The 13,616-nt window shown below is 45.2% G+C and overlaps 1 protein-coding gene across 2 annotated transcripts in view; it reads left to right on the top strand.

Annotated features, from left to right (window-relative positions):
* The window catches only part of ADGRD1 (adhesion G protein-coupled receptor D1), a 1,069,475-nt gene that overhangs the window by 778,269 nt on the left and 277,590 nt on the right, over nucleotides 1-13,616 (top strand). For both annotated transcript variants that reach the window (XM_075341810.1, XM_075341809.1), the window contains one exon: nucleotides 203-269. In XM_075341810.1, coding sequence (XP_075197925.1) covers nucleotides 203-269 — 67 coding nt within the window. The remainder of the gene's footprint in view (nucleotides 1-202; nucleotides 270-13,616) is intronic.

Genomic DNA, 13,616 nt, shown 5'->3' with positions numbered 1-13,616 from the left:
AAAGCCCTACCACAGGAAGTAATAATGGCAGATTTGTATCTCAGCATTTATAAAAGAGTGGGCCACTTTGCTCATAACTAATGGCATTGGGGGTTATAAATCATCTAAAGATCATATATATTTGATTGATAAAAGTAAAGGACTTCTTCTTTCAATCTTTGAACTATGGAAGCATCTAATTATGTAAAATCTTTTATTCCAGGTTCTTCCTTGGTTATCTGCATTGTGTCTGCAACGTCTGCTGTGGACAGCTACGGAGTGGGGGAAAAGTAAGTGTATCATTTCTAATATGTATATTCTAGGGCTACCTGATTACAAATCTGGAGGCTTTAGAGCTGAAATCTGCCATGATTCCTTCTGGTTCAGAACTCTATACTGTATTTCAGGCACAAATTATGCTATGGCAGAGGCATTCTGATAATTAACCATATCAAAACTAAAGCCTGCTTTACACCATGCAATTAATCGTACGATCGCATTTGCGATCTCACCCGCCCCCATCGTTTGTGCGGCACGGGCAATTTGTTGCCCGTGTCGCACAATGTTGTAACCCCCCGTCACATGTACTTATCTCCCGAACTACCTTGCTGTGGGCGGCGAACATCCACTTCCTGAAGGGGGAGGGACATTTGGCGTCACAGCGACGTCACACAGCGGCTGGCCAATAGAAGCGGAGGGGCGGAGATGAGCAGGACGTAAACATCCCACCCACCTCCTTCCATCTGCATTGCCGGCGGCCGCAGGTAAGCTGCAGTTCATCGTTCCCGGGGTGTCACACAGAGCGATGTGTGCTGCCTCGGGAACAATGAACAACCGGACGTTTGATTTATAGAAAATGAGTGACGTGTCAACGAGCAACGATAAGGTGAGTATTTTTGCTCGTTCACATTCGCTCATAGCTGTCACACGCTCCGATATGTCAAACGATGCCGGATGTGCGTCACTTACGATGTGACCCCGACGACATATCGTAGCGTGTAAAGCCCGCTTTAGTTTTGGCCACAGTTCCAGCTAAGGGCAAGTTAATGTTCACAGTAAATATATATGGAGTGGAGCTCTTCTTTTCAGATATTGGATGACCCTGGTAATAACAGTATGAGCATTGTGACAGTATGTCTTTCCAATTTAGAATTCCACAGATTTATCAGCAAGTTGTCATGTTGATTCATCTCACTAATCTGGCTTGGTATGAAGCCTCCAGGTTCCACTCTTTGTTTTCCAATACTCAGTACATATCAATTGAAATACTGTGCTTCCCTGTAAATAACACCTTCCCCGAAAATAAGCCCTAGCTGGATTTTTCTACCTTTTTGGAGTATGTTTATAACATAAGCCCTTCTCTAAAAATAAGCCCCAGTTGCATACCATACTATAGAAGTGTCCTGAAATAGGGATTGGGCAACCCTTTCAGGATATGTAATATTTATTGGTATAAGTTGCCCCATTGTGTTGCTGTAAGCCTTGGAAGTTTATAGTCACATGCTGGCTAGTTAAAGGAAAATTAATATTCACCCCTTCCTCTGCCCACCCTTCTGCGCCAGCGACAGTGATTGGAATGTGTTAATTGAAAATTAATGTTCACTCCCTTCCCCCACCCCATAATCCCGCCAACCCCTCTGTGGAAGCATCAGTTATTTAGTCAGACTGCTGTATTACTACCCAATATCGTATCGGAATTCTTGGACTGGCCAGCAGCTCTCCTCATCTGAGCATGACAGCTTCATATAAATAAACGCTAATACACTCAGGTTAGAAGAGCCGTCGGCTAGTCCAAGCATTGTGATGCTCGGGCAGTAGTACAGAGCCGGTGGTAATGAAGTTGGCTCAAAACATCTCTGGAGCAAGGACCTGTGGACAGCATTATGAATATTGAATGTTGGGGGTAGCTCCAGCCATATGGCCATAGGGTTAAAAATGTCCATAATTCTAAAAGGACCGGCAAACCTCGGGCCTAGTACCCCCAATGCACTCTTCAACCTGGTGTTTTTAGTGGACACCCATACGTACTCACTCACACGCAGGTCCGGACCTGAATGTTTATTACCACACAATTATCCAGTAACAGGGCGAAAATTCCTGACCGAACCTTTAACAGCAGTGTCTCACCCAATTTTTCAACACCCTCCCTTTCAGAACTGGATACCTAGTGGGAACCACTTCCCTTCCACAATCTTCTCTAATAGGGTAGCACTACTCTTCCCCTGGGATGACTGCAGCATGCCATACTATTTTTTCAGATACCTTGGTATTTACCACTAATGGATAGGGGGGGCGGGTTTTTAATCAGTACCGCAAAAATGGTAGCTCCAAGGCACTTACCTTACAGAAACTGCTCCAACTGACAACTCCTCTGACTGCCACCACAACCTCCACGCCTTTTCAACCAGGAAAGGCCCAAAATGATGGGAGTGAGCAGACCTTCCAAGATATAGCAGGAAAGCCAGCAGGATAGCCGTTCACTATGTACAGTGCCCTCTCATAGTTTAATATTTGGCACCGTACTAGTGAACTCTCTCTAGCTTAGAGGAGCTGAATTGATAGCCTAAATGGGATTGGATCTTGTTAGTATGCTACAAGTCAGACCCCAAGTCTGAGCAAAGCAAGAATCTACCAAATTTGCAACAGCTCCGCTGTTCACCAGAACGGAGATCGTCTCAGTTTTTCTACATATAACCACCTCAGCTATTATGGTGAACTGGGATGTAGAAATGGAGGACCATGACAAACTGCAAGTGATTCAATCTCAAGGTAGGCTCCCTCCAACCTCATGGGTTTGTTAGCCTGCACCAATGGAGTTTCTTCCTTGGGAAGAACAACAGGGGACAAAGTCTTAGAGGATCTCTCCCTGAGGCATCTTTCCACTCTGATAGTGAGGGCCATGGTATCCTCCAGCGGGCCCGGGGTAGCATATTAAGCCAGAGAGTCCCCAAGGCTACCTGACAAACCCTGACAGAAATGACTCCTAAGCATATTGTCATTCCATTGGATTTCAGTGACCCATCTCTGGAACTCTGAACAATATTCCCTCGCTGGCTGTACCCTCTGTTGGAGCTTACAAAGTTTAGACTCTACAAGCGTGATGCCATTAGGGTCGCTGTATACCAGGACCAAAGCCACAAAAAATTCATCTGACTGCCACAACTGGCAGTCGGTAGGCAGAGAGAAGGCCCAAGATTTGGGATCTCCCCACAATAGAGAGACTACAATCCCCACTCACTGTTCCTCACTCACAGACGTACAAGGGTGGAGCTTGAAGTACAACTTGCAAGCTTCCCTGAAGATGATAAACTTATCCCTTCCACCAAAAAAATTATCCGAGAGAGCTATCTTGGGTTCTGGTTGCTGTAATTGCTGTAGTTGCTGCACAACCTGAGACTGCAGGTTTGTGATCTACTGAGAGAGGGTCTGCATCAGGTGTGCAAAAGCAATCGCCTGAGCCATGGGGACACAAGGGAAAAAAATGTAGGGCTGAATATAATGTCATACTTGCAAGGTAAGACAATTGTGGCATATGTGTTCAGACCTGTCGCACAACGAGAATACAAAAAACAATGCCTCAGTAAAGGGAACACAGGGGACACTATAAAAATGGTAAGCCTAGCGCTAGTGAGAGTGGTAGATGGGACACCTCTGGCACTCACCTGCAGCTGTCCTTACTCTCCTAGCCAGTCCCTATACAGTCTCCTCAACAGTTGCTGAGTAGGAACCTGTGACTCTGAGAGTCTGTAGATGCCCTGGCTAGGTGGCTGGCAGGTGAGGAATGCTAGCTCCACTGCTGCAGTAACACGACACAATGAAAGGTAGGACAAACAGGGAAAAGAGCAACCAAAAAAGGATAAAAATCCATCTTCAGGAACATTCTTCAACAGGACTGTCAGGACTCTGTTTTTTCTGTTTATCCTTTTTGGGCTTTTTGGCATTTTTCCAAAATGGCGTTCCCTGCTTCATTCTTCTCCATGTGTTCTGTGTCCTCTTGCCTTTATAACCTTAGTCCAGCCTCCAGTCCTCTGCTTGAGTATTCTGCCTGGTTTCCTAGTCATAGTGGCATCTCAAGTTACTGCAGCAAATCCTGTGTGAAACTCCTGTTACTGCTCTTTAGAGGTTCTGTCACCTTCTGCTTACCTGCTGCCTCCAGCTGCTGATGCCTAGCCCCTGCTGTGGCTCTTGACTGACCTGCTTTGCTGACACGTAAGCTGGCTTACTTAATTAACTGCTCTATTGCCTCTGCCATTGAATTGATTCAGTAGCAGAGCAGGGGACTGTTCTGGACACAATAACCTGCTCTGCATGTTTTCTGAACATTGTATACAGCTCTGTTGGTTCAACCATTGAATTGATGCAGTAGCAGAACACAGGACTGTTCTGAACACTAGAAACTGCTCTGCGTTTGTTTTCTGAACATTGTATACTGCTCTACATCTCACTTCGGACTTTCAGAGACTTCCTTACGGAGCTTCAAAGACTGCATTGCTAAGTCACATTATCCTGTTTCAGGAGACTTTCCTTAAAGGTTTCATTTGATATTTTCACTGTGTGTTTATGGACTTGATTGTTTTTCCTCTGCACTTGTTTGCTAATCACCATTTGTTACGATACAAACTTTATCGCCTGTAAACCGGGTTCAGTTGTGTCTTTGCTCCATGCAAATAGATTCCAGAGTTGTCCATTATAATTATTACAAGGACCTTCCACCAAGGTGGCCAGAATAGAAAGAATTAGTATTTTCAGCAGGGATTACTGGGAAACACCACTACTTAAACCAACAAGGGAGTGGCTACAAAGCAGCTGTAGCTGAAATGATCTGCTAGGAGCTGCTGGCAACAAAACTGACATTAACTCCTTAGGCACCAAAAGAAATGAAACTACGTTTAAATAGGGAGTCTTAAATGGTATTGAGTAACTCAAGTCCTGAATCTGTCACTAGTCTCCAAAACAGAGAGACGACTGTGACAGTACCTCAGTAATTAGATACTAGTGCTCTACAAGTACAACATTAAAGCCATTACTAAAGTCGCCCCTATGACACTGGGAGGCTGCTGAAGTAAATAATACTTTCCTTAGTAATCACAAAGACAACGTATCTATTGTGGACTGTGGACAGAGTTTCTTTTATCCTTTTGACCCAGGAGACACATTTTCATTTAAAAAATTACACTAAGTGGGCACTTTAAGAAAGTGGACAACCAAGAAAAAATTAATTCCAGTAATTATTCTTAATAATTGTTATGCAAAAAAAAACAAACAAACGACATTTTGTTAAGTTAACATATTTTTTCCTAAGTCTGAGTAGTGTAATCACTTCTGTGTATGGGGTTATTTTCTGCTCAAATCCAGTGTGTACTCTAGGGGGCTCAGAAGCCTTCAATGTTCCGATGAGCTCGGCCTTGACAGGACAAAACAATGAGAGTGGCAAGACATATTTATATTGGTTCAGCATAAGCAGCCCCCTAATCTCTGACAGCATGTCTCCGCTGCACAATAAGTCTGAGCACTGCCTACTCTGTATGTGAAGAACAGTTGTGGGTCATGTAGAGAGCAGCAGGTCTCAGACAGCTCGCCTGTGTAACAAAACATTTAGATTCACTGTCAGAACAATGCTTTTAGGGTTTTGTCAAAAACATTATTAATATGCAAATCAGCATATATCATAGCAGCAGTTCCTAATATTTCAGAATATATTTGTAAAGTGGATCTGTCACAATACAAACTATACATTATTAAATACATCTCTTATGCCTGATGAGGATAGACTATTACTTTAAAACTCCATTTCAGAATAGCTGTATAATCCTGAAATTAAATTGAACATTTTATGAGTCCAGAACTAAAGCTAGACTCGTAAAATGTTCATTTTAGTATTATGCAGGGGAAGTTTCAAAAAAGATTATACAGCCATTTATACATTGATTTTCAATGTAAATACACCAGCCTCATCTGGTCTAAGAAGCCAGTTTAATAACATATGCAATTCATATTCTGAAATCTGGTGATAGATTCACTTTTGAGTGACTCTTCAGATGTATTTTAATCTAGTAGAATTTACCTACTAGGGTCTTTTAACAAGCTAGGACCATTACTTTTTCCACTCATTCTATAAAGTTTAGGTCCTTTACAAGTTAAGGCCACTTTACACACAGCGACATCACTAGTGATGTCGCTGGTGAAAGCACCCGCCCCCGTCGGTTGTACGTCACGGGCAAATCACTCCCCGTGGCGCACAACATCGTTAGTCCCCGTCACACGTACTTACCTGCCTAGTGACGTCGCTGTGGCCAGCGAACCGCCTCCTTTCTAACTGGGCGGTTTGTGCGGCGTCACTAAGCGGCCGCTCAATAGAAGCGGAGGGGCGGAGATGAGCGGCCGTAACATCCCGCCCACCTCCTTCCTTCCTCATTGGCGACGGCCGCAGGTACGATGTTGTTCCTCGTTCCTGCATTGTCACACATAGTGATATGTGCTGCTGCAGGAATGATGAACAACATCGTACCTGCAGCAGCAACGATATTTGAGATTAGAACGACGTGTCAACGATCAACGATATGGTGAGTATTTTTGATTGTTAACGGTCGTTCCTGCGTTTCACACGCAACGACATCGCTAACAAGGCCGGATGTGCGTCACGAATTCTGTGACCCCAACGACATTTCATTAGCGATGTCATTGCATGTAAAGCACCCTTTATTCTCATTTTCAGTTTCAAGAAGGCACCACTTCTTAGCCTCTCAACTTTCTGGTTTATGACAGTTAGGTGGTCCTGCTGGAGTGACATTTTGAACCAAGAGCATTGTTATTGTTCCAAGTGCTAGATGAAGCATCTTTGTCTCTGCAGCCTTGGAAGTGCCATAAGACTGAAGCTGACCGCGCAGCAGCTAACTGCAGGTTTGAGTGATCTCAGGCAGCCTCAGTGCATTGCTTACAAGTTCAATAAGAAAGTACTTGTGAGCATAGTCTAATGGGGTATTTTGCACGCTGCGACATCGCAGGCCGATGCTGCGATGCCGAGCGCGATAGTACCTGCCCCCGTCGCAGCAGCGATTTCCTTGAGATAGCTGCCGTAGTGAACATTATCACTACGGCAGCTTCACATGGACTCACCTGTCCTGCGACCGTCGCTCTGGCCGGCAACCCGCCTCCTTGTTAAGGGGGTGGGTCGTGCGGCGTCATAGCGACGTCACACGCCAGGCGGCCAATCGGAGTGGAGGGGTGGAGATGAGTGGGATGTAAACATCCCGCCCATCTCCTTCCTTCCGCATATCCTACGGAAGCTGCAGTGATGCCGGTAGGAGATGTTCCTCGCTCCTGCGGCTTCACACACAGCGATGTGTGCTGCCGCAGGAGCGAGGAACAACATCGGACTGTCGCGTCAGCGTAATTATGGATTACGCCGACGCTGCACCGATGATACGATTACGACGCTTTTGCGCTCGTTAATCGTATCATCGAGCCTTTACACACTACGATGTCGCATGCGATGCCGGAAGTGCGTCATTTTTAATTTGACCCCACCGACATCGCACCTGCGATGTCGTAGTGTGCAAAGCCCGCCTAAGTTTGGCCACCACTGCTAAACAGCATCAGTGGTCAGTCCCCTTGGCAACAAGCAATAAACAATAAAAAAGAAAATTATTGTTTGGCAAATATGGGCAAATGTTAATAAGTAAATTGGAAAGTTGCTTGATTTTTCAAGCACTATCCATCTCTACTCGTATATGAAGATGGAAATATCTCTTTCACATAATAGGCAAAAACAAAATCCATACTGTTTGACAAAAGTTACCAAAGTGACACACCATTCCTTGGCAAAACTAGAATATCTGTGAGGGAAAGTTTTAGCCATTAGCTGCTAGTGTTTTGTCTGTATCGCTAAAGATGTCCAGTCACAATGTTTATTTCATAAATCCTAATTATAAACAGACATGCAAAAGGTTACCAATGTGTTAATCCTTTGGCTTTCGGGCTCCAAATCTCAATATATAGATTGGATGCAGTGTAATAGATAAAAAAATGGTGCTATCTGAGTGCAGAGTGGTTTGTAAAAAGATAGAGGTTAGTGTATGATCGTACACATTTTCACTATGGTTAAATGAAGAGTTGTAACAATGCTCATATTGGAGCCTTGGAAGTGCTGCTCCTCCAGTGGATGTGAAGATCTGATCCAGTGGACTTTCGCAGACCACAATACAGGATGGGTGTAATGCAGGATGATGGGACTAGATCCGCTACACGTTAGCAAACGCAATGTGTTGGTCACACTTGGCGCAAGCCATCACACTGTTGCACACATTTAAGGGCCAGGGATATCCTACACCCGCCTGTAGGTCTTGGTAAGGGGGGACTTTAACAGAGCCCCTCCCAGGCAGCAAACAGTGCAGTGGCTGGCGACCAGGCACACAATGGTATGTGGGACAATCACAACAAGAAAATAACTAAACAGAAAAGGGAACACAAAACTAAGGCTGAAATACAGCAGAAACCAAAAGGAAGCAAAACCCAGCTAACAAAAATCTAAGGCTGATACACAGCAGTAAATGCTAGAGGAAACCTCAGAGAACTAGCACAAACCAAAGGTGCCAAACCATTCAAACAACTGAATTAATCAGCACCTCAGGAAGGCAGAATACAAGTTTACATCTGACTCCTAGAACTCATGTGACTATCTGAGGCAACACCTATTCCCCACCCTCTGTCCACAGAACATCGGAAGGAGAGGAGGAGAGTAGAATGGAGGGAACCTCCCACTATCTGACTGTGTCAGAGGATACAGCATTCCGAATCCGCTGGCAACAGCTCACACCAGGAGACCAGGCATCTCAGGGCCCCTGAGTGAAACCAACGCTGGAAGTAGTCAGCGACCCCTAGGGTACGACGTACTCTGTCAGAGTGGGCATCCATGCAAGCTCTGCCCCCAACAGTAAAGCCTGCTTTACACAAGTCGATCTCTCGTGCGATAGCACGAGCGATCCTACCCGCCCCCGTCGTTTTTGCGTCACGGGCAAATCGCTGCCCGTGGCGCACAAACTCGTTTAACCCCCGTCACACGTACTTACCTGCTGAGTGACCTCGCTGTGGGCAGCGAACGTCCACTTCCTGAAGTGGGAGGGACGTTCGGCGTCACAGCGACGTCACACGGCAGCCAGCCAATAGAAGTGGAGGGGCGGAGATGAGCGGGTGCCGTGGGACGCAGGGTCGGCTGTGTTCATCGTTCCTGTGGTGTCACACGGAGCAACGTGTGATGCCACGGAAACGATGAACAACCGGCGCCATTTTAATTAAACAATTTTATGAAACCTAGTGACGAGTACACGACTCACGATTTGTGAGCGATACTGCGCCGCTAGGAGGTGTCACACGAGACGACATCGTGTACAATGCCGGATGTGCGTCACGAAAACCGTGACCCCGACGATGCATTGCACGATAGCTCGTCTGGTGTTAAGCACCCTTAACACTCCACCTCTCGTGGCCAGCGAAGGGTGGCGGGTGACCGGTCGGGGAGCCAGAGTACGCATAGGAGCGCAACATACACGTTCAGGTAGAGAATGACCAGACCTGACAATGGGGTATCCAGATGTAGTGCTATCCCAGGAGGGAATTTTTGACTAACAATGTAGTTTTGCAATAGGATTTATTAAATACTCGATCCAACCAATAGTGGATCAAACCCAATAGAAGTTAAAATACATTAATATTAAAATGCAACGATTTTTAGCTGAACCTTTAAGAAATTATATTAATATGCACATCCACATGTGTACAATAATAAAATGGACATAATTTATTACAGAATTGAAATTGACAAACAACACAAGAATTATTTAGAAACAATTGGAAATTTGAATAACAGACAGGGGATGGATATAATAAAATCTAAAATATTCCCAAACATTAAGCATAAATATATATAAGCAATAATGTCCGAATGACTAGATTAAAATATGTATGTAAATAAATTACACAGATAAATTACACATATAAATATAAATGATAAGATACCAATAAATAAATTATATAATTCATCAAAATTGAAAAAATCAATATAAAAATATACAATAACACAATATTTAGTATAACCTACAAAATGAGCATTAATGTATTACCATTAACTGGAAAAACCAGGGGAACAAGGACCCGTGACGAAGCTACATGTGTTGGGTTTCTCTCTTCAGGCATCCTACTTCATCCTCTTGTTTGGGGAATATTTGGATTATTATATCCATCTGTTATTCAAAATTTTAATTGTTTTTAAATTATTATTTTTGTTTGTCAATGTCAATTATCTAGTAAATCATGTCTATTTTATTTATTATTGTACATGTTTGGATGTGCATATTAATTTGCTATGCAGCTGTTCTTTCTTCTTTTTCATGGTCTATACTTTCTTTGCATAGTTTTGTAGCACTCCTCAGTGTATTTATATATTATTTTTGTGGTGCTCGCTATACCTCGATTCTTTCATCTAAACAAAGAAACTCATCATTAAATAAACTGTTGATTGGATTTCTAATTTCTAAACAAAATTTTAGGGTAAATAAATTAGAGAAAGGTGATGATTTTCTGGGAACTTCCTCTCCTAGCCTCGGAGAGACATTCTTAGCCTCTGTCAATTGGTCACCGGGTCATATAGAGTTTTCCCCAATCGCCAGGCACTTATTTGTCCTTAATGATTACCCCCCCCCCTCCCTATTGCTCACCTTCAGTTGCTTCTGCACTGGGTCCAGTGGTCGGACATAGTGTGAGGCATACATAATATTCTGAAGCTGAATATTACATCAGCGCACACAATTGAACAAAAGCCAGGAGTGACGAGGGTAAATACTGTATATAGCTTGTCAATGTTCTGGAAGTGCCCATTCTCTGGAAGGCTCCATTCATACCTAGTCTTTTTACTTAGCTTACATCCTTACACTTTAGATCAGTGGCTTCCATTGCTGTGAAAACAGACTTCCACACTTTCTGTATTTTAACAACGTACCATTTCGCTTAGACAAGTTCTGCTGGTGAGCACATATTCTCACTACGGTTCCTTTCATATAATCAGCATTATTATATTATAAGAAAGCACCTCATCCTTAACTGTATAATGTATTATTATGATGCTTTATGTCACAGAAAGTGATGTCATAACAACAATTATTCTTGTTTGCTTAGTCTTATAAATCGCTACCATTGCTTTTATCAGAAGCGAGGATACATTGTAGTATAGATAGCCTACTGTGATAGATTAAAAACATCTATAAATCCCAAACTGATAAAATAAGACAGACTTCTCTTTCTTTATATAGTCTGGTCTGGGATCTGTTTTTTTTTTCTAATTTAGGTACTGAAATAATTGAGTTGACTTCATTTTTGAAATTAATTTAGGGGTTTGGTTTCCATATTAGAGGTGTTGTACACTACAAGACAAGTATAAGTACAATACAAGTACAAGTAGTATGATATATAGCAGCTTAGCTGGCACTGAATGGCACTGAACTATAATTCCAGATACAACTCATGGACAGATGTGTTGTGTTATTTCTGGAAGAAAGCAGACATTTTTTAAATTAGGCATGATCCCTTCAATATAATGCTCTGGTTTGGGCTATGAAATTGCTTAAGAGTTCTGGTCTGAGGACTAATATTATTATGTCAGGTCTAAAAATATACAACCATGTTCTTTCACATAAACATTGGTCGTTGAATAGGTGCTTCCAATTTTGGCAGCAATTCAGAATCTATGATGTTCTTAACCCAGTAACTACAAAACACATACAGCTGCACTCTAAAATGCTAATGTCGAGGGCGGAGGAGGGGACGCCGCGCTCTCCCTCTGCTCGGGTCCGGCTGCCGCGGCTGCTGCGGCCTGCTGCTGCTCGGTGGCTCGAGCGATGGGCCGGATCCCGGGGACTCGAGCGGCGCTCCTCGCCCGTGAGTAAAAGGGGATTGGGTTTTGGGATAGTTTATTGTCCGTGACGCCACCCACGGTTGTGGTGATTGAGGGTACACCACCGCTGCTCTGGCTGGGGAACCCGGGAGTGATGGTATGGAGCAGCCAGTTGTTGGTTTGCCCCTCCGTGGGTAGGGGGTTTGGTGGTCCCGGGGCCCAGTGATGGGGTTGGAATGGTGGACAGGCGGGTATGGGGCCTGTGAAGGTGCAGGGGCGCAGGGACAGCGCTGTGCCGCACGGCACGGAGGTACTCACTCAGCCAGTAAACACGATACAGTTCTCGGTAAACAAACGGCTGGTTGGACGGGTCCCTCGAATGGTTTACGGGGCTGCAGTTCCCTGCAGTTAGCAGTGACGGTCTCTTCCCTGCACCTATGTAAACTCCTTTTGGTAGCGATGGGTTCCCACCGGTTACCCACTCCTCGGCTTCAAGCTGGGCCGAAGGAGCTCTACTCTTGCCCGCAGGCGCTGGCCCTGGGAAACTGGTGCCCTGGCGGTGGCGGTGTCTCCCCTTCACAGTCGGGCTGTTGCCTTCAATCGGGACTTGGTTGTTGGGAGACAGACGTCCCCTTCACTGACGGATTTGGCAACTTATGGCGACTCCTAGCCTTGCCGGGATCCGAAAGGCCCCTGCCCTGGTGCTGACTGTTCTTCGTATACTGCTCCAGTACCGCCGGGTCACCACCCGTCCGCGGTCCTTCCAGCAACCTCCAAACAGTCCCCCTGCAGACTATCACCGCCGTCTGCTGACCTTGCTGTCACAGTCCGGGGCACACACCCGGACAAACTCCAGGCTTTACTACTGTCACTTTTTACTCTTTCTCTCCAGCTCCTCTACCACTTCACTTCCTTCTACTTTCACTTCCCTAGCTGTTCTGCCTGATTCTTCCCGCCTCCAGGGCTGTGAACTCCTTGGTGGGCGGAGCCAACCGCCTGGCCCACCCCCCTGGTGTGGACATCAGCCCCTGGAGGAAGGCAACAAGGATTTTAGGTTAGCTTGGTGTTCCTGCAGGGAATGTGGGGTGCATGTGATGTTGTGACCTGTGACCCCTGGCTTGCCCAGGGCGTCACATTCCCCCTTAGCAAAACGCAGACCGTCCTCGGGCTGCCCGTCCAACACCGGTTTTATTTTCCTTTTGTTTTTCTGTAAAATAGAAAAAACGGTAACATATATACAATTTATGGCATCATCCCACATCGGGAGGTTCAGTTCTTAAACGTTGCAAACATTAAAACGGTTAACGGTTACGGTCTCCGCTCTCACCCACCCAAGTAACCTGGCCCTGATGCTGCCCCTAAAGCCCAGGCAGCACCCCTTGACCCCAGTCCAGCACAAGTTACCCGAGCGGGATCTGTCCTTCCCCTCCAGAGGGTAGCCACCGGTTCCTGTGGTGGCTGGGCCCCAGCCTGCTCTGCTGTGGGCCCTCCCTCCAACCTGCCTCTCCGGAGGCGGCAACTGCGGAAATGGTAACAGTAACACAACTTATTTCCAAGCCACTTAACGTTTGTGGTTGCCCTGCAAGTTCACGGGCTTGTCCATGAGCAGTTCCTCATGCCAACACTTTTCAAAACGGTCCCCACGGGGACAACGGTGCCGGCAACGGCCGGTTTCCAATCACAGAAGAATCAGGTGAAGCTTCGGTTCCATTTACTTATCATCATTTTTGCAACAACTTTTAAACAAACACAC

The sequence above is a fragment of the Anomaloglossus baeobatrachus genome, chromosome 1 (assembly GCF_048569485.1).
Source record: "Anomaloglossus baeobatrachus isolate aAnoBae1 chromosome 1, aAnoBae1.hap1, whole genome shotgun sequence".
Taxonomy (NCBI): Eukaryota; Metazoa; Chordata; class Amphibia; order Anura; family Aromobatidae; genus Anomaloglossus; species Anomaloglossus baeobatrachus.
Note: the sequence above shows the minus strand (reverse complement) of the source record. Positions and strands in the feature narration are given on the sequence as shown.